The sequence below is a fragment of the Aquarana catesbeiana genome, linkage group LG10 (assembly GCF_042186555.1).
Source record: "Aquarana catesbeiana isolate 2022-GZ linkage group LG10, ASM4218655v1, whole genome shotgun sequence".
NCBI classification, from domain to species: Eukaryota; Metazoa; Chordata; class Amphibia; order Anura; family Ranidae; genus Aquarana; species Aquarana catesbeiana.
This window is the reverse complement of record NC_133333.1, coordinates 52252986-52279260: the sequence shown is the minus strand read 5'-3', so window position 1 is coordinate 52279260 and position 26275 is coordinate 52252986. Positions and strand designations below refer to the sequence as shown.

The 26275-nt window shown below is 43.7% G+C and overlaps 1 protein-coding gene across 2 annotated transcripts in view; it reads left to right on the top strand.

Annotated features, from left to right (window-relative positions):
• The window catches only part of RRAS (RAS related), a 134040-nt gene that overhangs the window by 53245 nt on the left and 54520 nt on the right, over positions 1-26275 (top strand). Inside the window, exon 1 of one of the 2 annotated variants that reach the window (XM_073602170.1) lies at positions 759-1006. The exons of the other annotated variant lie outside the window; for it this stretch is intronic. Coding sequence (XP_073458271.1) covers positions 905-1006 — 102 coding nt within the window. The 5' untranslated portion in view covers positions 759-904. Of the gene's footprint in view, positions 1-758; positions 1007-26275 lie in introns of those variants that run through there. 2 annotated transcript variants of the gene reach the window in all.

Genomic DNA, 26275 nt, shown 5'->3' with positions numbered 1-26275 from the left:
TTTTGTGAGTGTTCCTGACATGCTTAGATGTGAGCTTAGCCCGAGTTCATATATGTGCGGGTTGGGGACATGTGCCTGTGTGCGTTCCTGACCCACGCATAAACGCGCAGGAGGGGTGCCGTTAATTCATAACGGTGCCCCCCATGAATTGACACCTGTGTGTGTTTTAAAAAAGGGTTTGGAGTCTTCTTTCCCTGATGTGATGGGAGCTCAAACATACCCCCCCCCAACATTTTGAGATGGGAATGAGGGACACCTACTAGCAAATGTATGTAGGCATAGGACACGCCCCCTGCCACACCCCCTTAAAGGAGAACCCCAAAAAAAGGTTAATTAAATCCACAAGGGCTTTTTTTTACCACTACTATTCCTTTATATTGGCTTTTAAAATGTACAAATGCAGCAATTTAGAAATTGGATTAAAGGTTTAGCACTGGGAAACACTTTTTTAAAGGTAAAAAGTGCATTTTATATACAACTATGAGGATCAGACCAAAATGAGGGACAAATGAGGAGGAATGAGGGACATTGCTCCAAATCAGGGACAGTCCCTCGAAATCAGGGACAGTTGGGAGGTGTGCCCCCATATAGGATGAGCTGTGGCTCTGCAGGACTTAGGACCGCTCGGACACCCCGATGACCGGCTCGCGGCCCCTCACCAAATAGGGAAGAGTGTGTGCAGAGGCCCGGGCACCTCTTCTCATTAATATTCATGAGGCGGCCCCGCCCCCGGGCGGAGCTCAGGATAGGGCAGGGCCGCCATTTTTTTTTTTTTTTTTTTACAGGGACGGACTCCATGGAAAGTTTGTGGAGGTGAAAGTTCTCCGCTCTGTGATTTCTGTATTCCCGGCACCGAGAAACACCGAGAAACACCGAGAACACCCCCCACACACACCGAGCGACCATGAGCACCAAGGAGTCGGCCGCCCCGGTGGAGAAGTACAAGCTGGTGGTGGTGGGAGGAGGAGGAGTGGGCAAGAGCGCCCTCACCATCCAATTCATCCAGGTAAGAGACCCCGAGGATGCCAGCTTGTGCCCGGGGCCCCTCATCTCCCGCCCCGGGGCCCCTCATCCCTCACCCCGGGGCCCCTCATCACACTCCGACAAGTGGGGAGCAGGGAGGGGTCCGTCTACCCCCGGAGATCACTCCTCTCCATTCTTCTCTATGGGAGTTTAAAGGGACGGAGGGGAGGGGGGGCTGGAAGGAGTCCATAGGGGGAGATGTCCCACCTAGACACCGCTTTCCATAGGAAAACCTTCACATCATCACCATCTATATACACAACAATCATCATAGAGACATAACAAGTATAATGACATCTATATACTGTGTGTAGATGTGTGCGAATATGTTCAGAACGGGAAAAAAATCTATACATATGTATAATAATTTAATTTATGTACATAAACAAACATATTTACATGATCAACATAATCCCTTAATATATTTGCATTATAGAATATCTTATACAATGAAACATAATTGCATCATCAACAAAAAAAATAAAATCTATATGTATATTTTTTTGTTTTTAAATACAAAGTCTCTGATCAACATAAACTATATACAGAAGAATTACTACATTAATAGTGTGTGTATACTTAATATAACATGTACATTAGAAATATAACTACATAAGCAAAAAAATATATAAAATTATATATATATATATATATATATATATATATATATATATATATATATATATATATTTTCATTCATATTCATATTCTAATTGGCCAAGTACTCCTCATGGTTCTGACTTCTTGGCTGAATTGTTCAGTTGTTTTCTGCGTTTTGGACGTTTACTGTATGCGTGTTTGAGAAAGGGGGGGGGGAATAAATAAAAAAAAAATATATATATATATATATATATATATATATATATATATATATATATATATATATATATATATATATATATACATGTGTAGGGTTGGCTATATGTGGTGTGTGTGTGTGGTTTTGTTTTTTTTGTTTGGTTTTTTTTCTTTTTTTGAATGAAGAAAAAAACTGCACTGCTGGCCAAACACAGGCAGATTTCTGAATGAACGTTCTCTGTACATCCAATGACTTGCCAAATGCCGTTCAAAGTTTTTTTGTTTTGCCTTTTTAACATTCATATTATATTTTTTTTTTTTTTTTTTTTATGAATGAATGAACTTTCCCAAATGAAAACTGCATTCACTGTTAGAAATGTACATTCAAGAACAATTTTCCAAGTTTTCTCGTCAATACAGTAGAAAATGATGGTTGATTTGAACCCACAGATTAGAAAATTTAAACAAACTTTAGTAAAATGAAAAATTGTGAACCAAATTCTACTAGTGTATGGTCAGCCTAATAGATGTCCCTCATTCACGCTAGAATGCATAGATCGGTGGTCTCCAAACTGCGGCCAGGAGACCAGATTGCTTTTATCCGGTCCTTGGGGCATAATTATCCTCACTGACACCAATGAATGGGGCACATTTGCTCCCAATGACACCAACAATGGGGCAGAATTCAACCCACTAACGCCAACAAAGGGGCAGAATTCCTCCGAATGACACAATTGATGAAGTCCAATAATGGGGCGCAATTCCTCCCAATGAAACAAACAATGAGGCATTGTTGTTTTTTTCCCACTGACGTCAGCATCTTTTCTACTCCCATTGGTCCTTTGTTTAGAAAGTTTGGAGGCTCCTGACATAAGTGGACAATTCCCCCTGCTGGGATGTTGTATGCTGGCAGTGATTGGACAGATTTTCACCCAGCTCCTTCATGTGTTTTTTTTTTTTTTTTGGCCAAAGGCTATTGGGCGGGGCTATCCACAAAGCAAATTTTGCCAGATTTATCAGGAATCGGGTGAAATTCGCACTCTGTACGGATGGCTGAATGCTGATGACCATTCTGCTACTGGAGACAAGTCACCATCAGGATCCCATAGTAAAGGGCTGACTGTGAATGGCTTCCTCTGTAACCAGATGCAGTGAGATGTCTGTCACTGGTCCAAGTGCTGCCGATGGAAGCCACATCTTGCAGCATCTTTAGTGATCCTGACAAGTTTGACAAATCTCCAGCAGCGGGATTGCTAGGGGAAGAGTCGCATGTCTAACACCATCCTTCAGACCAAGAAAGGGGGAGAAAAAAAAGATTTCTACAAATACATCACCTGTCTGACGCCAGCCTTAGGAGTTCTATTAGGTAAATGTCAGATGGGCCTCTCTGCCGCTGGCAATCTGTCAGAATCGCTAAGAGAATGCCTTTCTGTCTCTATGGAATTGTTGTCGCTGTAGCTGAGCCTGTGAGATGTCCCTCTCATCAGCAGTCAAGATTCAGCAGAGTTTAGGCAGTGCAGAGAAGACTGTCGCTGTGTCTGGCTACAGAGGGAGCAAATCCATAGGGACAGACAGTCTGCCTTTTAGAGATCCTGCTACTGGCAATTTGTTTCTAGCAGCAGAATCGCTCATCTGACATCAGGCTTAGATTGCGTTCACACCTCTGCTTCATGGTGTGATATTTAAAGCTGAATTCCAGGAATTCAGCCACTTTGTATACAGTGAAGGCACGCTATGAGTTAAGTCCAAAGAGGTGCATTCCTTCTCCTGAACTTATCTCTGTTTTGTATCTGACAGGTTTATGGCTCAGCCCTGAGAAATGGGAGAGAGGCACACAGGGCAGCTATGCCCGCCCCTCCTCCCCTCTGCTGCCCATTCAGCAAATCCTTTGTATTTTGTGAACAAGTTCACATAGACTTCAATGTAAATCCTCACAAGTCACATCTGCATGATACACATGTGACTTGTGTGCAACGTTTAGACTTGCTTTTTTGGTTTTGTTTCCTTTATTCGTTTTTCTAATGAATTTGCGATTTTTAAGAACTAAAGGATTTCAAGTTGGTCGAAAAATGTATTGACCGCTCGAGATTCTATGTGAAGGAATAGCTGGCTGTCAGGAAGCCGACCGCCGTGTCCTTAAAGTGGAGTGTCACCCACTTTTACAACTCTTCAGCATCCCTCACTAAACTGTGCACTGTAAACGAATTGGATATTTAAAAAAAAATTTTCTCAGCACCTACTGTATATCTGCTGTATTCATTTTTCACTTCCCCCTCCCTGGCCGCGGCCCATCGCATCATTTCCCGTTTGCAATGCCTTCTGGGAAGGGGTGGCAACTTCCTCTGACACTGCCGTTGCTATGGAAACCTGACCTAAAACCTATTACACTGCTTGTGCTGCACTGAGCATGTGCGAGATCTGCAAGGATGAGATCCAGGAAGAAATACAGTCTGGCTTCAGATGCCCACATTTAAGATGGCCACGGCCTGCTGTAAGGTTATAAAATAACAAACTACTGCTATAAACTAACAAAACAGACCTTAGTTTACAGACTAACTTTACTAGAATACATTAAGCTTGTGTATTATAGGGGTATTTTTATTTAAAAAGTATAATTTCGGCCGGAACACCACTTTAACAACTGATGACTCATCGGGTTTCCCCACTGACAGCCGAAAGAAACAAAAGAATGCAGGCAATGGTGTGGATTTTGAGGGAAACCATGCCAAAAAATAAATACCAGACCTTTAACCAAGCATGCAGCGTGGCAAGTCAGGAAAGACCTCCTGAACCATACCAGTCCACATGCCATGCCTTCACCAATAAAAAGTCATGTAAAAAAGGACAGTAGGCAGTTTTTTGACAATTCCTTTAAAAAAAAACAAAAAAACAAAAAAGAGAATCAAAATGTTCCCCGGTGTATAGATTAATCACGATGTCCGCCTCCACCGCTGACCCAAAAAAAAAAACCTCTGGTCCCGATGAAGGCTCCAGCCATCTGACAGTTCTTCAATAAACCCCTTTCACTTCACTGGATGGCACCGGCCCGGCCCCTTGTGACATCACTGACCCAGTATGCCCTCAGTCGATAAGGTCACAAGTTAATTAAGAGCTGTCAGATGGCGGAGCTGGGACTGGAAAGTTCTTGTTTTTCTTTTTTGGCGGGGGGGCGTTGTGATTAAGGATGGATTTACAGTGGGGGTGATTTTTTTTTTTTTTTTTTTTTTTTTTTTTTTTTTTGGTGAATGAGTATGGGTATTATGTATCTCTAATCATCCACATGAGGGGCGTGATCTGGGGAAACCCTTTGTTAAAGGGGCTTCCAGATGCTGATAAGCCCCCACAACCACCGGCCAGGGTTGTTGGGAGGAGGCCCTTGTCCGCCTGTTATAGATTTTGGGGGGGAACCCCAAGCAGTTCTTCCTTCTGATTCCCCTTTTTTTTTTTTTTTTATTTTAATTTACATTGTGGTATGGGGTTCCTCTCAAAATGCATACCAGCCCAGAAGGGAAACCCGCTGACAACTGATGAGTCATTGGTTGTTGAAGACGTAGCAGCCAGCTTCAGCTTCCTGGCCCGCTCCTTAAAGGGGAGTTCCACCCAAAAATGGAAATTCCACTTTTTGGAATCCTCCCCTCTGGTGTCACATTTTGGCACCTTTCAGGGGGGAGGAGGGAGCAGGTATCTGTAATACCGCGGTGACCTACGCCACTTCCGGCGCCTACTCTGTCCTCCCCTGCTGTCTTCTGGGAGACACACAGGTTCCAGAAGACAGCAGGGACCAGTGAGGATGCGCATGCGCAGTAGGGAACCAGGAAGTGAAGCCGCACGGCTTCACTTCCTGATTCCTTTACCGAGGATGGCAACAGCAGCTGCCGAGAGCCGACGGACAGCTCAGCTTCGGCTGCTGACATCGCGGGCGCCCTGAACAGGTAAGTGTCCGTATATTAAAAGTCAGCAGATGCTGTATTTGTAGCTGCTGGCTTTTAATATTATTATATATATATTTTTTTTTTTATTTCAGTGGACCTCCGCTTTAACAACCAACTATTCTTCACACAGATTTGGAATTGGTCGATCGCTTTTCAACCAATTTGAATCCTTCTGAAACAAAACAAATTTCAGTTCTGCATGTCTAACGACTTTGTAGAGCACAATTAAAACAATCGCATTTGTCAAAACCAAAGTTGTACTCCTCCAAAGTTACATCGAGTCGCACTGTAAAGTCGCAATGAAAATTGCATGTTTAAGTTGCACAAATGTGAATGGAGCCTTACTGTTCGAAGATGCTGAGACCTGAAGGATCAGCATTGGGCTCCAATACTACAGTGATAGCTGTCTATGTTCAGGAGATGTCATGCACCACATGGACTTAACTCAGTGCGCCTTCACTTCATGCAAAGGAGCTCAATTCCTTGTATTCAGCTTTAAAATATTGAAACTGCACTTTATAGGAAAAAGATATGAATGTTGTCATTGACCATACACAAGGCAACTTTCTTTTCCTTTTTTTTTTTTTTTTTTTCTTAAACTTTCAAACCCAAATGTTTCAGATGAGTGGATGAGTTGCACTTATTTTCTGAGAGGAATCTACTACTGTTCAAGAGGGGAAAAAAAGCAAGAAAATATTCTTTTGGATCCTTTGTCAATTGTTCAGAAAATTGTCCTGTGTCTAGTATTTTAAGGTGCTTATACACTGTCCACCTAGAAGTCTGGGATGGACTTTTTAGACCTACTTGCCCAAAGTAGGGACTCCGTATAGATTGGTTATAAACCACTTCTGTTTTCATCTGCTGTATGTATATAAATTTTATTTTTTTTTAAACGCCTATTTAGAATTCTAGTGTGGAAGAGCAGTGCCTTTCAGTTAGGTCATGATGACCAATTAGGAATTGGGTTTCCGGTACCTCAGAATGGGCTAAAACATAAAAGCGGCTTTTTGATTAGTTGACTTGGGTTGTTGTAACAATCCTGAGTTTTTTTTTTTTTTAATTTTTTTTTATTCAGCTTTACATATGGTAAGATCAGATCACATGCATCATAAACAAAGGAATGGTTAAAACATGTTCCATGCTATTGGAAAAGAATGCTAAGTGGGGAATTCCTTAGAACTTCACTCTGTCTTTAACCTGTTTAGTTAAGGTGGTTGTAAACCCTTACAGACCACTTTCACCTATAGGTAAGCCTAGATTAAGGCTTACCTGTAAGGTGCTTGAAATATCTCCTAAAACCTAAGCGGTTTAGGAGATATTTACTATTTCCCCGAACGACGCTGTCTTCTGCGCATGCGCCGATGTATTCGGGGCACGCTGTGCCGTTTCAAGCTGGGGGTCATGCCGTCATGCGATTCCGGCCAGTCATAGAAGGAAGAGGGGTGAAGAATGGACGCTCGCTGCCAGTGAGGAGATCGGGGACATCGCAGGCTCCTGTATCAGGTAAGTGACACGTAATGGGCTACTATGCGATGCATAGTAGCCCATTATGCTTTACCTTTGCAGGGAAACTAAGAGGAAGTAAATCCCACCAGGGTTTATTTCCTCTTTCGGCTTTGAAAATTAAAGAGAAGCTGGTTGGTTGCCATGCACAACTGCTCCAGATTCCAGCTGCTTCAGTTTTGACAAATTCTACCTTATGTAGATGCCTACTGACAGCTTTCAGGTTTTGAATTTGGACAGGACGGCTTGGGTTAGTCATATGTTTTGGGAGGTGGCGGAAGGGGGCAAACAGAGTGTTTCTGACACATTAACAAGCGCTATCCAAGCATTGATTTACTGGAGACTTTCATCATGTTTGAATCATGTCAGACTGCAATGAAAAGGGTTTCTGATAAGGAATGCTCAAAAGGGTGTGCCAATTCTCAGACTGCAACACCATGAAGGGGAGTTTATCAAAACTGGAACAGACAGAATCTGGAGCAGCCGTGCATGGTAATGAATCTGCTTCTAGCCTCAGTGTGTTCAGTTGAAGTTGAAGCTCAGTCAAAACCTCACTAAGGCTAAATTTACTAACACCTCCATTCTAAGACGATTCTGTCTACCCTGTGGAAGAAAAGATGCCTATTATGAAGTCGGTCCGGTTCCATGATACGGTACCAGTGCCGGCTTCAGTAGTCCACTTTTTAAGCTTTGAAAATGAAAGCTATAAGCTGGTTTCTCCAGATTCTGTCTGCTCCAATCTTAGTAAATGCCCCTCCATGAATGTAGATACTGATATTTTGTTGTTGGGTCATACAGGTAGACTTGAGTTGACCATAGACAGCCTTTTTGGGTGCATATGGGGGCAAAAAGATTGCTTCTGGAATATAAAACACTGACAGATATCATCTAAGCATTAACAAACTGGGGACTTCATCCTGTCTGGAGTTGTGTTTTTAAAGGTTTCCACTTTACCTGTTGGAAAATATCTATGCAACCTGTGCTTGAAGTATGTAGTAAATGGCGCCCGTCCTCCTTCAATCGTTTGGTTGAGTGGTGTGAGGATAGCGAGGAGTCTCTGTCATCAGGGACAGAATGATGTTTCCTTGCTTGTTCTTGGGGAGACATCTGCCACTTCTGTAGCCAACCTTGGGGAAGAGATGGGCAGAGATTGTTAAAGTGGAATTAAACTCATCAATTTAACGTTTTTTCGAAACTGTTATATTCCCGGCATGCCGGGATTAACTGTCACATTTGCTTGTGATCTCAACCAAACTGTCAAACAATCCAGTGCCGGTGTCATAACTGATCACATGTGCAGCACCCTGGCAGTTGCACATCAAAGGCTAAGATGGCAGCTTCCTTGGCTAAAAAGGACATGATGGTTGAGTTTCTGTTTGACAGATGAAAAAAGCTGCCAACTATCTCTCCCAAAAGGAGTTTGTACTACTGGCACGTGTTTGTAAAGTTTTTACAGAAATCAGGAACATAGTGTTTGAAATCTATACAGGATCGTATCAAGCTGGGTTCACTTGCATTTGTTATTTCCTTTTGGCTTGCATCACATTGTGTTGTATTCTTAGAAGTGTAGTGTTTCCTAGTATGTGTCTGGACAATTTATTTTTTATTTTTATGGGAAGGCAGTGTGAATATGCGGTAAATGCATTTCCCTGAAAGTGCCTCTAAGCATGCGTTGGCTGCATTTGGCTTCCTTCTGGGTTCGATGCCCGTGTAGACAAGCCCTTTTATGGGTATAATGCTGAAAGATCATTTCCATGTGGTGTGGTGTGTTTTTTTTTTTTTGGGTTCCTTTTTAGTTCTGTATTCTCTAAAATAACACTAGCCCAGCTTCATCCTGGCATGTTCACTTTACCTCCGTGTCCTCTGATTCTGTAAATACAGGGAGTGTTCCGCCTTGTTGCCGACGGGGACTTTATGTATACTGTGATTCACTTTCAGTGTAATTCAGTTATTGCTCAAGTCTTCTGCTGCCATAGGGCACATCTGCACGTCGTTGATTAATGCTGTTTTCAACATCGTATTGTAACTCTTGCAGGTCTGTTTATTAAAGCAGCGCTCAGAACCATTAATGTACAAAGGGCAGATATCCATAGCAGCCAATAGGATTTTAAACTAAAAGGGCACACCCATTTGAAAAATATGGGCACGTTTTTCTTAGAAAGTTGCAGCTAGCTAATAAAAACCAGTTAAAGCGGAGTTCCTCCGGTGCCACATTTTGGCACCTTTTCAGGGGGGAGCGGATACCTGTCTTTGACAGGTATCCTGTCTCCATTTCCGGGAGACCGGGCCGCGGCACATTACATCAGCAGCTTAGCTCCCTCCTCTCTCTTCGGCCGCCAGGCCAGTATTAGAGCGCAGCGATGCCTCGCCCATGCGCAGTAGAGACCCGGTGTGAAGCCGTAATGCTGCACTGCCTGGTCCCCTTACTGGCAATGGCGGCAGAAGTACCCGACAGCTGATGTAAACATCAGCTGCGGTGCCGACGTCGCTGGACTTCAGGACAGGTAAGTGCCCGATTATTAAAAGTCAGTAGCTGCTGGCTTTTAATTTTTGCAGGGGTGGGCAGACCTCTGCTTTTAAGGCTGGATTCACACTAGTCCGGTGCGAATTGCAGCTCCGGTTTCCCTGCGAATATAATGATTCATTCAGTGGTTCCTCTCTGTTGTATCTATGGATCAGCTGACCGGGGAGTGGGGAAGGTGTAGGAGGAGAGGGAGAGAATTCCTGTTCAGAACAGAACACATCTGCAAATCAGATGTGTTCCCATTGAAGATTATGTGCCTGCAATTCGCACCACGCTGCCTAGAAAACACACACGGATTTTGTGCAATGCGGACTGAGGATGCAAAGCACATATGTGAACCATACCCATTGAAAACATGTTTTCAAATGTTCTGCGAATTGGATGCGGTGTAAGCCACCGCCAATTCGCAATAGTGTGAACCCAGCCTTAGTGTTGCTTGGCAGGTCTCGGATGCAATTGAAAAGTTGGGTATTTACTACTTTTCTAAGATAATTTTTTTTTTTTTTTTTTGTACCAATTACATTTTGGTCAGGTTAATGAAAGATGGCTTTTGCTTGCTTGTGTGCTCTGGGCAAAATGTGAACTCCATCCCTCCCTTCTACCCATGGTAACTTTTTTTTTTTTTTTTTTTTTTTTTTGGAACCCCCTCCCCCCTGACACATACACAACAAATCCTGCATTTGCCTCATTTATCCTGCTCCTCATTAGGTGACCACCTCCCAGGATATAGTGTTTGTATTAGCCAGTCACTAGGCCCAAAAACTCTTGCATGAGGTGGAAAAGATGGAAATTTTAACACTCCTTCTTCTTCTTCTTCTTCTTCTTCTTCTTCCTTTTTTTTTTTTTTTTTTTTTTTTTTTCCTTCAAGCTTCAACATGAAGCTTACACGTGGTTAGCACTTTTGGCTCAGACAGATGAACAAAGCTGATGTAGATTGATGCTGGGTTCAGGTCTTGTCTGGATTGCAGAAGGGCTCGAATCAGGTGCAAATTCACCCAAAAAATTCTGACTTGTATTGCACTTTAACCAGTGAACAGACACGAACCCGTGGCCGCACATCTCAATCTTTAATGTTGAATGGCTTTGCGAAGCATCCAATAGCTGTCACAGCTTCATCTGGTTTTTGGCACACAAGCGTCGTAGTGCACTTCAAATTTTGATTTTCGTTTTAGTCCCATTTTAGTCTTTAGTTGTATGTAATTGACTAAAATCGAATGTGTTTAGTTCAATAAAGCATTATTTAAGCATTTCTCTAGAATTTCAAAATGCGTTATACAAACCTGGAATAAAAAAAAAAGTCAAATGTGTTATTTATGGTATTAAGGTTTGAACAAACTCGGATTCATATTTTGCCACTCTGGGCAGTGGTCTGAGGAGACCTGTAAATTCGCACAGTGCTCTGGACGGTGGTCTGAGGAGGCTTGTTGTGATGCACAGTGCTCTGGATGGTGGTCTGAGGAGACCTGTAAAGCCACACAGTGCTCTGGATTGTGGTCTGAGGGATGGCCTGCAATGATGCACAGTGCCCTGGATGCCACTGCCAGTTGTCAGAGGAGGCCTGTAATGCACAGTTGCTCACACACACAGTGCTCCGTCTGAACGGACGGTGTTCTGAGGGAAGGCTTCAGGCCTGCCGTGCTGTAATTGTAATACACAACTGTACACACTCAGTCTGCTCTGGGCGCCTGGTGGCATGGTTGTCTCGTCAGGAGTTGGGACTCGGGAGGCCTCAGCCTGGCTGGCCTGTAATGCACAATGCTGCTCTCCCAATCTCAGGTCTCTGGCAGTTGTCTCGTCACGCTGCGCTTGCTTGTTGGGAGCAGTTTGCGGAAGCAGGTGGCGCTCCGTGAAAAACATGAAGTTGGTTCGCGATGGTAAACGTCCCTGACACACGTTTTTCATTCGTTAATGAAAACTGATTTGATTTTCGTCGGACGAAGATGTGCTGTACTTTTTCGTTTAGTTTTCGTCACTGTAAAAATGCAGCTGACAAAATCTTTGACAAACGTTTTAGTTGACGAAATTAACACTAGTTATCACAGCACAACAGTGTAAACCTGGTCTAAAGGATCCTGCCATTAGAAACTGAAGAAATACATTTGTATACTCAGAGCTTCTGTAAGGTGTGGTAAATGTTACTAAACCTAAGGTGAGAGCCACCACCTTTTTACCTTTCTTTGAAAAGATAGGTGTGCATATGTTTATGCACCAATCGTAAAATTGCATAACCCACTATACTAATTTCTTCCGGTTCATGAGGAACCAGCAACAAATGAGCTACTTGGGTGGCCTTGCAGTCCGACATCCTTCAAGAGAAGTTCCACTCGTTTTTGTGTTTAAAACTCAGCAACTACAAAAAATATACCTTCTAACTTTAACACATTCTATCCCAGGATCCGGCGATGTGGTCACCCGAAGCATCGCTCCTCTCCTCTCCACGACACCGGCATTTCAACTATGGGCACCCAGCTGTGACAGATTGCGCAGCCGGCTGTGCACGCACGAATCACACGGTGCCTGCTGAATGGTCCGGCAGTCTTCTGGGACATGTCCCAAAAGACTGCAGAGAGGAGAACTTCCACCTAGGTGATCCGAGTGGAAGTGGGAATGGGTGCCTGTCAAAATTTAAAGGGAGAATTATTATTAGATTGTAAGCTCTTCTGAGCAGGGCCCTCTTAATCCTCTTGTATTGTATTATAACTGTATTGTCTCCCTTTTATATTGTAAAGCGCTGCGTAAACTGTTGGCGCTATATAAATCCTGTATAATAATAATAATAATAGCCAAAGCCTGTTTGGCTCTACTTCTCCTATGGATCACAGGAGTAAAGTTTGTTTTGCACTCCTGTGCCCTGTTTTTCGCAGAGAGCTGGCTGAAGTCTGCTCTCTGCTGACGTCACAGATTTCAGTCCAGGCACCAGGTCATTGCGACAGTCTGTATCTGCCAGGTGTCTGGACTGACACCCGTCTCAGGCTCTCAGCAAGGCGGTGAGAGCCTGAGACGGCCGCTCCGCCCACTCCACAGCTCAGCGCTCCATTGAGCGAGAAGGGGGGGGGGGGGGCAGATCAGAGAGCTGTGACAGTCTCCGGCTCTCTGCTCATGGAGCTCTGAAATCCGAGTGCTCGGTGGTGTTCAGTCGCCAGGTTCTCAGTGTAGAGGCGGCGGGGGACAGACGCGGCATCGGACCGATGCTGCAGTCACTGAGGTAAGTATGATTCAGGAAAAAAAAAATCCTTTACTTCTATTTTAAGGAACCCCCCCAGTTAAAAAAACAATGGAACCAATCGGATACAATTGCTGTTTGGGTTTTCTGACAGGATACGGTGGCAGCTGTCAGAATACAATAGCTGCAGAAGGAGATTATCCCATCTGCACTGTATAGCTTGGATGGGGGTATCTGATTATTTTTGTACAGCCTGCAAATAAATATTTGGGGTTGATTTAAACTGGAGAATGCAAAATCCAGTGCAGCTCTGCATTAAAATGAATTATGCTTCTGGGTTTTGCTGTCAAAACTTAGGCAGGCCATATGTGGTTCGAATCTCGGCCTGTTCAGCAGGAAGCAGCTGAGATTCAAACTGTATGGGCAGGCCGAATGTACCAAATTGACTGATCAACTTGGATGCAATTTGGCATGCCGGGTTTTACCTGCAATTATCACTAGCAGCTGCTAGCAATAATCGCTGTTTAATCCCAGTGGGGATGGCTTCCTCTGCCCCCCTCCCTCCCCGGGAGAAGACAATGGCCTGGCAGGAAGGATTCAGTGCTGTCTGTTGATGGGGGAATCGAGCCAATTTACTTTCCAACCCCTGGTTGCAGGAAAGACATTTTCTCTGTGTATGGCTGGTTACAATTGAACAAGCTGAAGTAGAAGCTGATTGGCTGCCCATGTACAGCTGCACCAGATTTTGCACTCTCCAGTTCTAGGAAATCTCCCCAATGTGTGCAGCCTGACACTGTGTCATACTGTGGATTCAGTTAACATTCCAGCCTGTGTTGGAGGATTATGCTGAGACTTCTGTGTTTGTATTGAGGACAGATTCCTGCCATGAGTTGTCTACTGTTTTATCTAGTTTGCCCCACCCTGCGCTGATCTATTACCTAAGGGTATTTATTCTGAGTTTTGTCTTCTTTCTAATGCAGGTAAAAGTTCTATATACTTTTAGATTTATCCACTATCATTTTGAAGGGATTGAAACGCATCTAAACCTAACAACAAAAATGTAATATATTTCTGCTTACCAGCAGTGTTTAAAGTGGTTGTAAACTTTAACAAAAAAAAAAAAAAACTGTCCATACTTAACTGCTCTGTGCAATGGTTTTGCACAGAGCAGCCCCGATCCTCCTCTTCGGCAGGTGCCACCATGCAAAGCTGCAATGGGACAACACTGGATCTACTGGACAGGTGATTGTGTGAAACCAGGATAATGTTACATAACAGGTAGGCTTATTAAAAAAATATCAGGGGGGAGTAAAATAATTTGCTGTAATAAAGTTTCCCTCTTCCTTCTCCACTTATCTGAATCAGACAACTGTGGCCTGACAAAGTCTTCTTTATGCTAGGTTACAAGGAATCTCTTATGAACTGCACAGGAATGCATTCTTGCACAAATTGCACTGAATCGCATGTGAATTGCACAACAATTTTACCATGCAGTCAGTTGCAGGCAAATGGACTGAGTTTGCAGTATCCTCAAAATTGTACTGACCCCCCCCCACTTCAGATATCAAGGGCAGTGCATTTTATAAGTGGTGTGGGAAACGCATCAGTCGTGTGTTTCCTGCAGAGCATTGTAGTATGAACTGAGGGTTACACTGGTCATGTCTGTGTAGCAGATTTTACAGGTAAGGTATGATGAAAAAATCCTATTTTCTTTACTGAGCACCAAAGCAAGGTGGTCCTTCTACTGATGATCAATGTAATGGGGAAACTGCTGATTTCACAATCTTTTTTCCTATTTGTTTCATTACGTGTGTGTGTGTGTGTGTGTGTGTGTGTGTGGTGTTGTGTTTTTTTTTTTTTTTTTTTTTGTGTAGTGCTGGGTGTCAAACATATTATGTATGCCACATATAAAATTAACAGCTTCCTGAACATGAATACATACATGAATTGCCCCCTTTAAGAATAGTGAATATAATACACATGCATTAGTGAATACAACGCAATCCCAATATAAACCTGAGTCCACCACACTGATTCTGAAATATTCTGTAGAAATCCGCTGACATTGATGTAATCTGGAATAATGACTTCTTATGACGATTTAAAGGAGCTTCGTCGTTTTTGTGTTTTATTAAGTCAGCAGCTACAAAAACACTATCTGCTCACTTTTAATAAACGCACAACTCGCCTGTCCCCAGTGCCGGCATTTCAACGGAGGGCACCGAGCTGTGACCGCTTGTGGCCTCATGGCCGGGTGCACACTGCACATGTGCGAGTTGTGCGGCACCTCCTGAATGATCCGGCAGTAGGTGTTACCCCCCCCCCCCTCCCATAAGAATAAAAAAAAAAACCCTGCTAAATGTGAGAGGGGAGGAGTGCTTAAAGCTGAACTTCCCATTTTGGTTGGAGCTCCGCTTTAAGTTTTCCAATACCAAGTGACTTCCCATCGGGAACACTCCTTCAGTGCTTCCACCATTAAAATGTATGTCTCCTAACCAATCCAGAGACCCTTTATTATGGGGGTCATAAGTGCTCATTCACAATATTAAGCAGATGGTAGCAGGCAAGGGAATCGCTCCAACAGCCTCAGGTTGTTCCACTTCTGGGAATGTTCATGTTGTATGTATCCCATCAAAGAAAAGATCATGCATAACATAACCCTGTACAATTAGTCCAAATTTATTAACATAATGTACTCACAGCTGCAAAAGAAATGGAGCTCATTACAGATCATGTGTCCCGCCCCACGCATGTTTTGTCAGAATTCATGCCCACACACACACACACCCACACACCACTTTTATTAGGTACACATTGCTAGTACCGGGTTGGACCCCCTTTTGCCTTAAGAACTGTCTTAATTCTTCGTGGCATAGATTCAACAAGGTGTTGGAAACATTCCTCAGAGATTTTGGCCCATATTGACCTGATAGCATCACGCAGTTGCTGCAGATTTGTCGGCTGCATATCCATGATGTGAAACTCCCATTCCACCACATCCCAAAGGTGCTCTATTGGATTGAGATCTGATGACTGTGGAGGCCATTGGAATACAGTGATCTCATTTACATGTTACAGAAACCAGTGGTGAGATGATTTGAGCTTTGTAACATTGTACATTATCCTGCTGGAAGGAGCCATCAGAAGATCAGTAAACAGGGTGGATAAAAATCTAATTATTATTATATATTTTTTTTTTAATCTTTAACCACTTCAGCCCTGGAAGATTTTACCCCCTTCCTGACCAGAGCACTTTTTGCGATTCAGCACTGTCGTTTTAACTGACAATTGCGCGGCCGTGCAACGTTGCACCCAAACAAAATTGACGTCCCTTTTTTTTTTTTTTTTCCCCCTCAGTTTAGGCGTCTACAAAATAGGGGATAGTTTATGGCATTATTATTATTATTATTAATAATATTTTATTTTATATCGGGACTGCAACATTATGGCGGACACGTCGGACAATTTTGACACCTTTTTGGGACAATTGGCATTTATACAGCGATCAGTGCTATACAAATGCATTGATTACTGTAAAAATGTCACTGTCAGGGAAGGGGTTAACACTAGGGGGCGATCAAGGGGTTAATTGTGTTCCCTAGTTTGTGTTCTACCTGAAGGGGGGGAGGGGACTGTGTAGGGGAGATGACAGATTTCTGTTCATACTCTATATGAACAGACGATCAGTCTCTTCTCCCCTCAGAGAACTGGAAACTGTGTTTACACACACAGATCCTGGCTCTCCCTGTGCCCCGAGCTTTCGTGGGAGCCCGACGGTGATCGCGACTGCCGGGCACTCGCATTGGCTCGGCGCATCTCACGCGCCACTAGTGGCCGAAATTGGAAGCGACGTAACATGACGGCGATTCACGCAGGCGAGCCACGTTGCCCGCAGTACAACTGCAGCGGCTGGTCGGGAAGCGGTTAAATCTATCTAAAGATATAGTTTTTGCATTTAAGATACATTAATAATTGTAGTTCAGCATGAAATGGAGCTTGGTTATGTAGCACGGGGCTGTATAATCTGCAATATTTACATTTTTGGTAAACTCATTCAATTAATCCAAGTTAAGAGATAATATGCACTGCATTGATGCATTCACACAATTTCACAGTAACCATGAAATAAAATTAAAGCTGAGGAATATTCCTGTATCCCATTCTTTTTCAAATCTATGTACACTACAAACTGCATGATTTCAGAGAAATGCATCTTTACCGGGCTGTAAATGTGAGGAGGAAGGGCAAGCAGTAAAATTTAGTGAAACCCTCTAAGCAGCTTATAAACCTTGTGATCTTTCTGCACATAGCTTGAAGATTCTAACTACCAGCAATAATGAGTCCTTACATTTAAAGAGCACCTGTCATTTCAGATCTATCATGGCAGTGCCTGTTAGCGACATCCACTCACCTGCTGCCGCCACGTCCCTCACCTTGTCGTGTCACTGCCACATCACCAGCTGTCCCATTAAAGTGAAAGGGATTGTCGGTGATTCAACAGTGGGTTAAAGGAGGAGCCTCTGTGGGACAGATGAGTTGATTTAAATCATAATTCTTAAAGAGCAAGTCTTTTTACTAGTGATTCAAATTAAATCCACCTTGCAAGAAAATATCCCCCACACCATTACACCACCAGCCTGAACCATTGATACAAGGCAGGATGGATCCATGCTTTCATGTTTACACCAAATTCTGACCCTACCATCTGAATGTTGTAGCTGAAATCGGACCAGGCAACGTTTTTCCAATCTATTATTGTCCAATTGCCTGAGTGAATTGTAACCACGGTTTCCTGTTCTTATCTGACAGGAGTGGCACCCGGTGTGGTCTTCTGCTGCTGTAGCCCACAGGCCTCAAGGATTGATGTTTTGTGCATTCAAAGATGGCTAGTATTCTGCATACCTTGGTTGTAACGAGTAGTTATTTGAGTTACTCTTGCCTTTCTATCCCCTCAAATCGGTCTGCCCATTCTTCTCTGACATCAACAAGGCATTTTCGTCCATACAACTGCCGATCACTGGATATTTTCTCTTTTTCGGACCATTCTCTGTAAACCCTAAAGATGGTTGTGCGTGAAAATCCCAGTAGATTGGCAGTTTTTGAAATGACCAGCCCGTCTGGCACCAACAACCATACCACATTCAAAGCCACTTAAATCCCATTTCTTCCCCATTCTGATGCTCAGTTTGAACTTCAGCAAGTCGTATTCACCACGTCTAGATGCCTAAATGCATTGAGTTGCTGCCATGTGATTGGCTGATTAGCAATTTATGATATCAAGCCATTAAACAGGTGGACTTAATAAAGTGGTCTGTGTGTGTGTGTATTGCTCTATCCTGATGAAATGACACTTTACTACAATGTAAAGTAGTGAGTGAACAGCTTGTATAACAGTGTAAATTTGCTGTCCCCTCAAAATAACTCAACACACAGCCATTAATGTCTAAACCGCTGGCAACAAAAGTGAGTACACCCCTAAATGAAAATGTCCAAAATGGGCCCAAAGTGTCATTATTTTGTGTGGCCACCATTATTTTCCAGCACTGCCTTAACCCTCTTGGGCATGGAGTTCACCAGAGCTTCACAGGTTGCCACTGGAGTCCTCTTCCACTCCTCCATGACGACATCACAGAGCTGGTAGATGTTGGAGACCTTGCGCTCCTCCACCATTTGAGGATGCCCCAATAAGACATGCTTGGCCAGTCCATCACCTTTACCCTTTTCATGTGTTGTCATATGAAAAGATAGAATAAAATGTGAGGGGTGTACTCACTTTTGTGAGATACAGTGTCTATCTATCCCTTGAGACCTCAAAAATAAGTAAATAAGTTCAAGGGTTCTTTTCATGTTGAGCACCATAGAATGGTGTGACAGATTTCTTTTTTCTTTTTAAACCCAGGCATTTTGTAGTATAATCTAGGTGCGAGTGATTGATTCCTATGACATCATCTATTTTGTGCTGATCTATTACGTTGAAATGCATCCCCTGCAGGCACGTTCTCGGGCAAATTGGAATACAAGTTACTAATACTGCATGTGAGCAGAGAGCTACAGATTGTATAGAAGGATAGAGTTGAGATCAATTGCTACATAGAGTATAGGAAAATGCCGGGGCTGGTAAAAGGTGCATCGTATACTTCTGGAGACAATGAGTAGGTGATAATTTAAACCATCTCACAATGTATGCTGACTCATTCATCACAAAGCTTATTATGATGTCACTGTCTAATATTTCATAGCCTGCGGTAAGGTAAGATTGTTGGAATGTGACCAATACATTCCTAACAATACTGAACTGAACTGTTATGGCGGGGGGGGGGGGGGTTGTCAAGCTGTTAATATGTTAGAGTGTAGCTGCCAGCATTTTAAAATGTCCTAAGAAAACGCTAAGGTAGCTAAATTTTGTCCTGTACAGTAGTGCTGTGGAGAACTGTGAAATTCTATATATCTGAGAATAACTTTCTTTGCATGTAAACATTTAAAGGATAACTTTGGGTTCTGCACACATTTTCTATTGTCCAGGTAGCCCCTTGGCTAATGCCATTCGATATGCAGATATTGAATTTCAAATATCAGTAAGGGTTTTTTCACACGGGCTTTCTGCCTGGCGGGTTCCATTTTTGACAGATGACAGATTTGTCTGCGCTCACACTGCAGAGATGGACCTATCAGAGCCCTACTCTCCTCTATGGGGAGATCGGATGAAAACGGACCGCCTGTCTGTGTTTTCACCCAATCCGCCAGACGGATGGTAAAATAGGGTTTCCATCTGTCTGGATTTCATGGACAGGATCGGATAGTAGCAGGTGTCGGTGGACATGTCACCACTGACCTCCGCCGCTCCATGGGGCTGAATTGAGTGTCTTATCAGGTCTGCATGAAAAACTGACAGGCGGACCTGATCGGAAAGCCCGTGTGAAAGGGGCCTAAGTCAGGGCTTTGGTGCTCATAATTCGAGAGGCTCGGAGCATCCTGTTGGGGATTGTGAGATGTGGATATTTAGTGCCTTGGTTACTTTGTAAGGTAGGAAAATGTATAAGCAATGCCTGGTTTAAAAAGGAACTTGTCTAGTTATTATTAGTAGTCTTATCCTTGGTTCACACCTGAGCCATTTTCCGGCAGCCTGCACCATGTGAAGTTGCAGGTCAAGTGAAATTGCATAGCGCTTAACCACTTGCTTACCAGGCCAATTCTGACATTTCTCTCCTACATGTAAAAATCATCATTTTTTAGCTGGAAAATTACATAGAACCTCCAAACATTATTATATATGTTTTTTTTAGCAAAAACTCTAGAGAATACAATAGCGGTCATTGCAACTTTTTATCTCGCACGGTATTTGTGCAGCAATTTTTCAAATACGTTTTTTTTTTGGGGGGAAAAAAAAAACAGTTTTGTGCTTAAAAAAACCAAAACAGTTAGCCCAATGTTTTTGCATAATGTGAAAGATGAAGTTACCATCTGGTCACCAGTCATCTCTATCATCCTCATCCGGCGCCGGCCGATTCATTCTCCGGGCTCCCGATGGCACGGGAGAGCCCGGAGAAGCACCGGATGACGGCGGGAGGGGGGGGTGTCCCCTCCCATCGCCTATAAGAACGAACAAGCGGCGGAAGTGCCGCTATGATCATTCTTATCGTGCACAGAATCGCTGGCTGAAAAAAAAAAGAATGATATTTGAGTTGTCTGTAGCTATAGGCATCATTCAGATATCCCCCCCCCCCCCCCCCTAAAGTGAGGACGTCATTTGACTATGGCCCGGTAGCCAAGTGTTTTTTTTTTAATGGATGCTCCTTTTTTTTTTTTTTTTTTTTTGCCACGTCTTGAGTTGCTGTGACAAAAAAAAAACTACTTCTTGCTCTACTTTTTGGGCGATTCTTGTGTGGCGCAACACCCATAGACTGCTATGGAGAGTCACCCTATGGTTTTTATCGGCGGGACTCAGCTTTTACCCTACAGTGGATATACAAAGTCTACACAACCCTGTTAAAATGTCAGGTTTCTGTGATGTAAAAAAAAAAGATAAAGATGAATCATTTTCAAACTTTTCCTCCTTTTTTTTTATTGTGAACAACAAACTGAAATATTTTAGGTGGAGGGAAGTAAAACTAAACGAAATTTTTTTTTTATATGGTTGCATAAGTGTGCACACCCAAAAAGTGTAATGGCTGAATTTTAATAAACAGACACTCGCCTGTCCCACAGTTCAGCAATGCGGCCGCCCGCAGCCTCGCTGCTCTCCCCTGCCTCTCCACGGCGCCGGCATTACAATTGTGGGCACCCGGCTGTGACAGCTTGTGGCCAGGCAGTCTTCTGGGACCTGTGACATGTCCCAGAAGATTGCAGATAGAGAGAGAGATGGAGAGGAGGAGTCCCCTGGGCGATGAGAGCAGGAAGTGGGAGCTGGGTACCTGTCAAAACTAGGTAAAAGGGCAAGGATTGCTTAAAGCGGAAGTTCCACTTTTGGGTGGAACTCCGCCTTAAGCTAATACTACGAAATGGGGCTATCAAAAACCTAGGACGTAGACTGGAAGATGAGACATCCGTCACATACTGCACGTTTACAGTCTTCTTCAGAGATGCTCATGTAGTATATTTGTAGGTTTTCTATCCACATATGCTGCTTCTTATAAGAATTAACTGAAAAATGTATAAAAACGGGAGGTTTTGTTGCTGCCAAATTTCACCCAGAGATATGGTCTAGATGGCTGCACCCAGTGTATGGGGACACTGAGGGCAGCAGAGCAGGGCCAAATCTGCCACCTAGGACCTTAATGGAGGTTAAGCGTAAGATCTGTACAGGAAGGATCAGGCCGGGCTAGTGTAAAAAGGTTGTCAACCAGTGAAACCACTGGATTCAAAGCAACCAGCCAAATACTGGTCAAATTCAGCCACTCCTAATTCGACAGGACCAGCAAATGGTCACCATGTGGCTGAGCTGCCGAGCGGTGACTATAAGCAGCATTTGTGGCTTGAATACCTACCTATCTATTACATGAGCATGCCTGTAAACTTGGAATTTTGAAACGCGTTGGATGTCTCATCTTCCATTCTGTCCTATGTTTTTGGTAGCCCTATTTCCCCATTTCATGCTGCCACTGTATATATGTGTAGAAGCCATCCTTTAAATATTTTATCTTGATGTATAATTATGTACATACATACATACATACATACATACATACATACATACATACATACATGGTCTCCCCCCCCCATTTTGGAGATTTGTCTGATGTGCCTACAATAGTCCCTTCCCGTTGGAGGGTATTCTCTTGTTCCACTAACATTCATTTTTATGCTATATACCTCCTGTAGCTGGCCATCCCTGCTGTTGACATCTCCACCCATTGTTGCCACCCAATATTACACACCTCCCGAGCACATGGGCAGACTGGACATCACATTGTTACAGTTGTCTTCACAGCATGAGCAGTGCCGTAAACAGACGCATGCGTAAAGCTCAGGATGAAGAGCTGCTAATCGGCCTAGTGCACAAAAAAGGAATTTTACACTCTGTATTGCCCTGTCTTGAAACGTCAGAGTCACCTTGAAGTCGCATTTGAGGTCACACCTGGCAGTCTTACAGCAAAGTCGCCGTGGTGACAACAGGGCTCTTTTTTTTTTTTTTTTTTTTTTGGCACATGTTGCCAGAATTGCTGCTTGATTCTTACATGATATTTGCAGCCAAATTGCACCACGTTTGGGGTGCTATTAAAAATAGCATCCAGATATGCGCCACGCGTTTTGCCACAATTTGGAATTGCGTGCAATTCCAAATTGCCTAATGTAATTGGGCTTCTGCCATTTTGGGTAATGAAAAGTAGTATCTGTGACATTTGTCATCGTCATCCTTTTATCTGCTGCTTGGTTCTTGGTGGTGTCTTGTGCTATCAGAGCTCTTAAGACAGGGGTGTCAAACTCCATTTTATCGTGGGCCACATCAGTATTATGATCCCCCACCCCCCAAAAGGGGCGGTTGTAGCTGTAAGACTAGATGTCTAAAGCATTCCACCCCCCTTATATCAGGAGTCCCCCACCCTCCTTTTACATCACAGTGCACCCCCTTCACCTTGCTACTGGGAAGCAGTGCAGGATCTCTAGGGGGACCAGAGGGCTCAGCTGCCAGAGTCTGCTGAATGCTGAGACCAGGAGAAGTGGAGACAAGGGGGTGCTGCAGTGAGAAGTGCAGAATTCTGTCCTCTCTGCTGCCGAATGCTGGGATTGGGGGGGGTTGCTGGAAAGAGATGAGCCTCTACGGCTGCATAGAGAAGGCCGGATTCATCCTGTGGGCCTTGTGTTTGACCCTTGTGCCTTAAGACATTTCTGCTATGTCAAAGTCTTCCCAGGCCTGCAGGCTTGTCACGGTTTTTGTATTGGGCATCGTTGTCGGAGGTTTTTGTGTGCCCCTTACTAGGCAAGTGAAAGTCTCCACATCCAGCATGGTACTCCTGATTTCTCCATTTTGTTCTCAGGCGCTCGGAGGCGGATGCTTGCATTGTGCATTTTTGTAGGTGCTCCTTTTAATGTCTAGGGGGCCAAGAATGTGTGATGCTAAAAGGTTTTCTAAATGTGCACCCTTTAATGTTATAGGAATCTTCATGTTGAGCGTTGTCAGTTTAGTTAGACCCCTTTCACACTGAGGCGCTTTTCAGGCGCTTTCACGCTAAAAAAAGCACCCGAAAAGCTCACAAAAAACATTTCCATTAAAATCAATGAATGCTTTCACACTGGGGCAGTGGGCTGGCGGGGCGGTGGAAAAAACGCCCCTCTCCATTGAAATGCATGGGAAGCTCTTCAAAAGCGCTCAAATGTTTTACTGGCAGTTTAGAAGCACGTGTGTGTGTGTGTGTGTGCGCATGTGTGTGTGTGCGCATGTGTGTGTGTGTGTGCGCATGTGTGTGTGTGTGTGCGCATGTGTGTGTGTGCGTGCGCATGTGTGTGTGTGCGTGCGCATGTGTGTGTGTGCGTGCGCATGTGTGTGTGTGCGTGCGCGTGTGTGTGTGTGCGTGCGCGTGTGTGTGTGTGTGTGTGTGTGCGCGTGTGTGTGTGTGTGCGCGTGTGCGCGTGTGTGTGTGTGCGCGCGCTCAACAGAAGCTGGTCAAATAGTCCTGCAGGAAAATCGGCTGGATTTTCTGAAGGGGATGGAGACCAGGTTCTGTTGAACAGAGGGGTACACATGGATTTGGGCCAGTTGCTGTTGAACAGGCTGGATTTGAATGTGTGTGCTCAACTTAATGCTGGATTTACATCACATGCATTGTGTTGAGTGAATGTGCTTTGATGAATGTTAAATGCAGTTAAATTGGTCATGAACTTTTCCATGCAGAAAGCTGGAGGCTGAGTTGTAAGCCAAGTGGAGGCAACGCGGACTGAGCCCTTAAGGGGACAGTACAGATGAAGTAGCTGCTAACAGCTGGAGGTGGAGTGACGAGCATAATTTTAACAGCGCAGGCAACCCCTCCTTTTTTTTTTTTTTTTTTTTTTTTTTGGGACAGCACACCATTCATTATAGGTAGTGTGTGTGTATATGTATGTATAATATATTGTGAGTACACGGTTTAGTGATTTGCAGCAGTCCCACGCCAGCATATCTTTAATCACCAAACACATTTATTATTACAGGTACTTGTATAGCGCTGTCAAATTACGCAGCGCTTTACATATATATTGTACGTTAACATCAGTCCCTACCCTCAAGGATCTTACAATCTCTAAGGTCGCAGCCTCATTATTTCTAGGGCAAATTTAGATGGGATCCAGTTAACCTATTGGCAGGCACAGGGAGATCATGCAAACTCCAGGCAGGTAAGCCCTTGGTTGGGATTCAAACTGGTGACCCTAGTGCTGCTACGCGGAAGTGCTAACCACTTTGCCATATTTTGTGTGTTTTATATACAGCAGCAAGGCACAAGTCTGTCTCTGTATATTTGAATTCATGCGCATTAAAGTGGAGCTCCACCCAAAAGGAGGAAACTCCGCTTGTTTGCTCCCTCCCCCCCCCCCCCCCCTCCCGCTGCCATTTGGCATCTTTTTGGAGAGGGAGGGGGGGTGCGAGTACCTGGTTTTGACAGCGGCAACGTGACCTGGAACTTCAGCCCCCCCCCCCTACTTCCCCCGCTGTTGGGCCATTCACGAAGTGCAGTGCGCTTCGCATGTGCAGTAGGAAGCCCCGACTGTGAAGCCGCAAGGCTTTCCTGCCAGTTTCCCTTACAAGAAATGGGAGCGGCAGCAGCACCCGAGAGCAGGTTGAAAGATCGGCTGGTGTGAAGACGCCGCTGGATTCCAGGACCGGTAAGTGTCCCTATATTAAAAGTCAGCAGCTACAGTATTTGTAGCTGCTGACTTAATTTTTTTTTTTTTTTTTTCTGAAGGAGCCTGGAGCTCCACTTTTAATGTTTTGGGGTGTGTTTTAATTTTATTTATTCCTGAAGCCCAAACACTTAACACATGCTGGGGCACACTGTGACGTGCTACAATGCATTTTCACCCAGTGCACATAAAGCGCATATAAAGCAGTTCTTTTGGAAATCATGAATTTCTGTTTTATGATTTAGCTGGAGCAGTGCAGCCCAATGTACGTGGCTTTCCAGTGACGCCGACTCTGAATTCAGGTTGCATTCAGTTGGTTGACTTTTGCATTTATTTTTGGTGAGTGATGTAAATGTTGAAGGGGTGTGTGGGGTTTTTTATTTATTTATTTATTTTTTTCCCTTTCCTTTTTTACACTGATACCATAAAACCTCTGTCTACCATCCATGGTAAAAAATAACTTGCTGCATCCATTAGAATCTTTTGCTTCATTTGTGAAACTCCGACTCGTCAACCAGATCTGAGCAATCAGACTTCTTAAAAGTCGCCTCTTCAAACAAAAGCCGCTCTCAAAGATTCCAAGTGGCTGCGAGAGTGATTTGTACAAATGAAAGGTATGCTGATGAAAAGATTTTCAGAGGAAGAAGTAGCGGAGGAGCGAGTAAAATGGGGGACCCCTTTAATCATCTTGGCATTAAAAAAGTACACATTCGCTTCTATATAAACAGTAGAAGGCTTTTTTTTTTTTTTTTTGCTAGACATTTACTGTAGGTCAACTGTGCTTTATTAGCAGAACTGCGGTCAGGACTAACCTCACCAATAAACTTTTGTGTAACATTAGGTTATGTGTGTTTGCTCTCTCTTGTGTTGTGTTGTGCATTGTTGCATAATAAGATACACTAACAAGCAAGTATGCACTGTGTTAAGCTGGCCATGCACGAATGTATTATTTTTTTTTTTTTTTTTCTTCTTCCTTTTTTTTTTTTTTTTTTTTTTTTTTTCAACCTGGGGAAGCTGAAA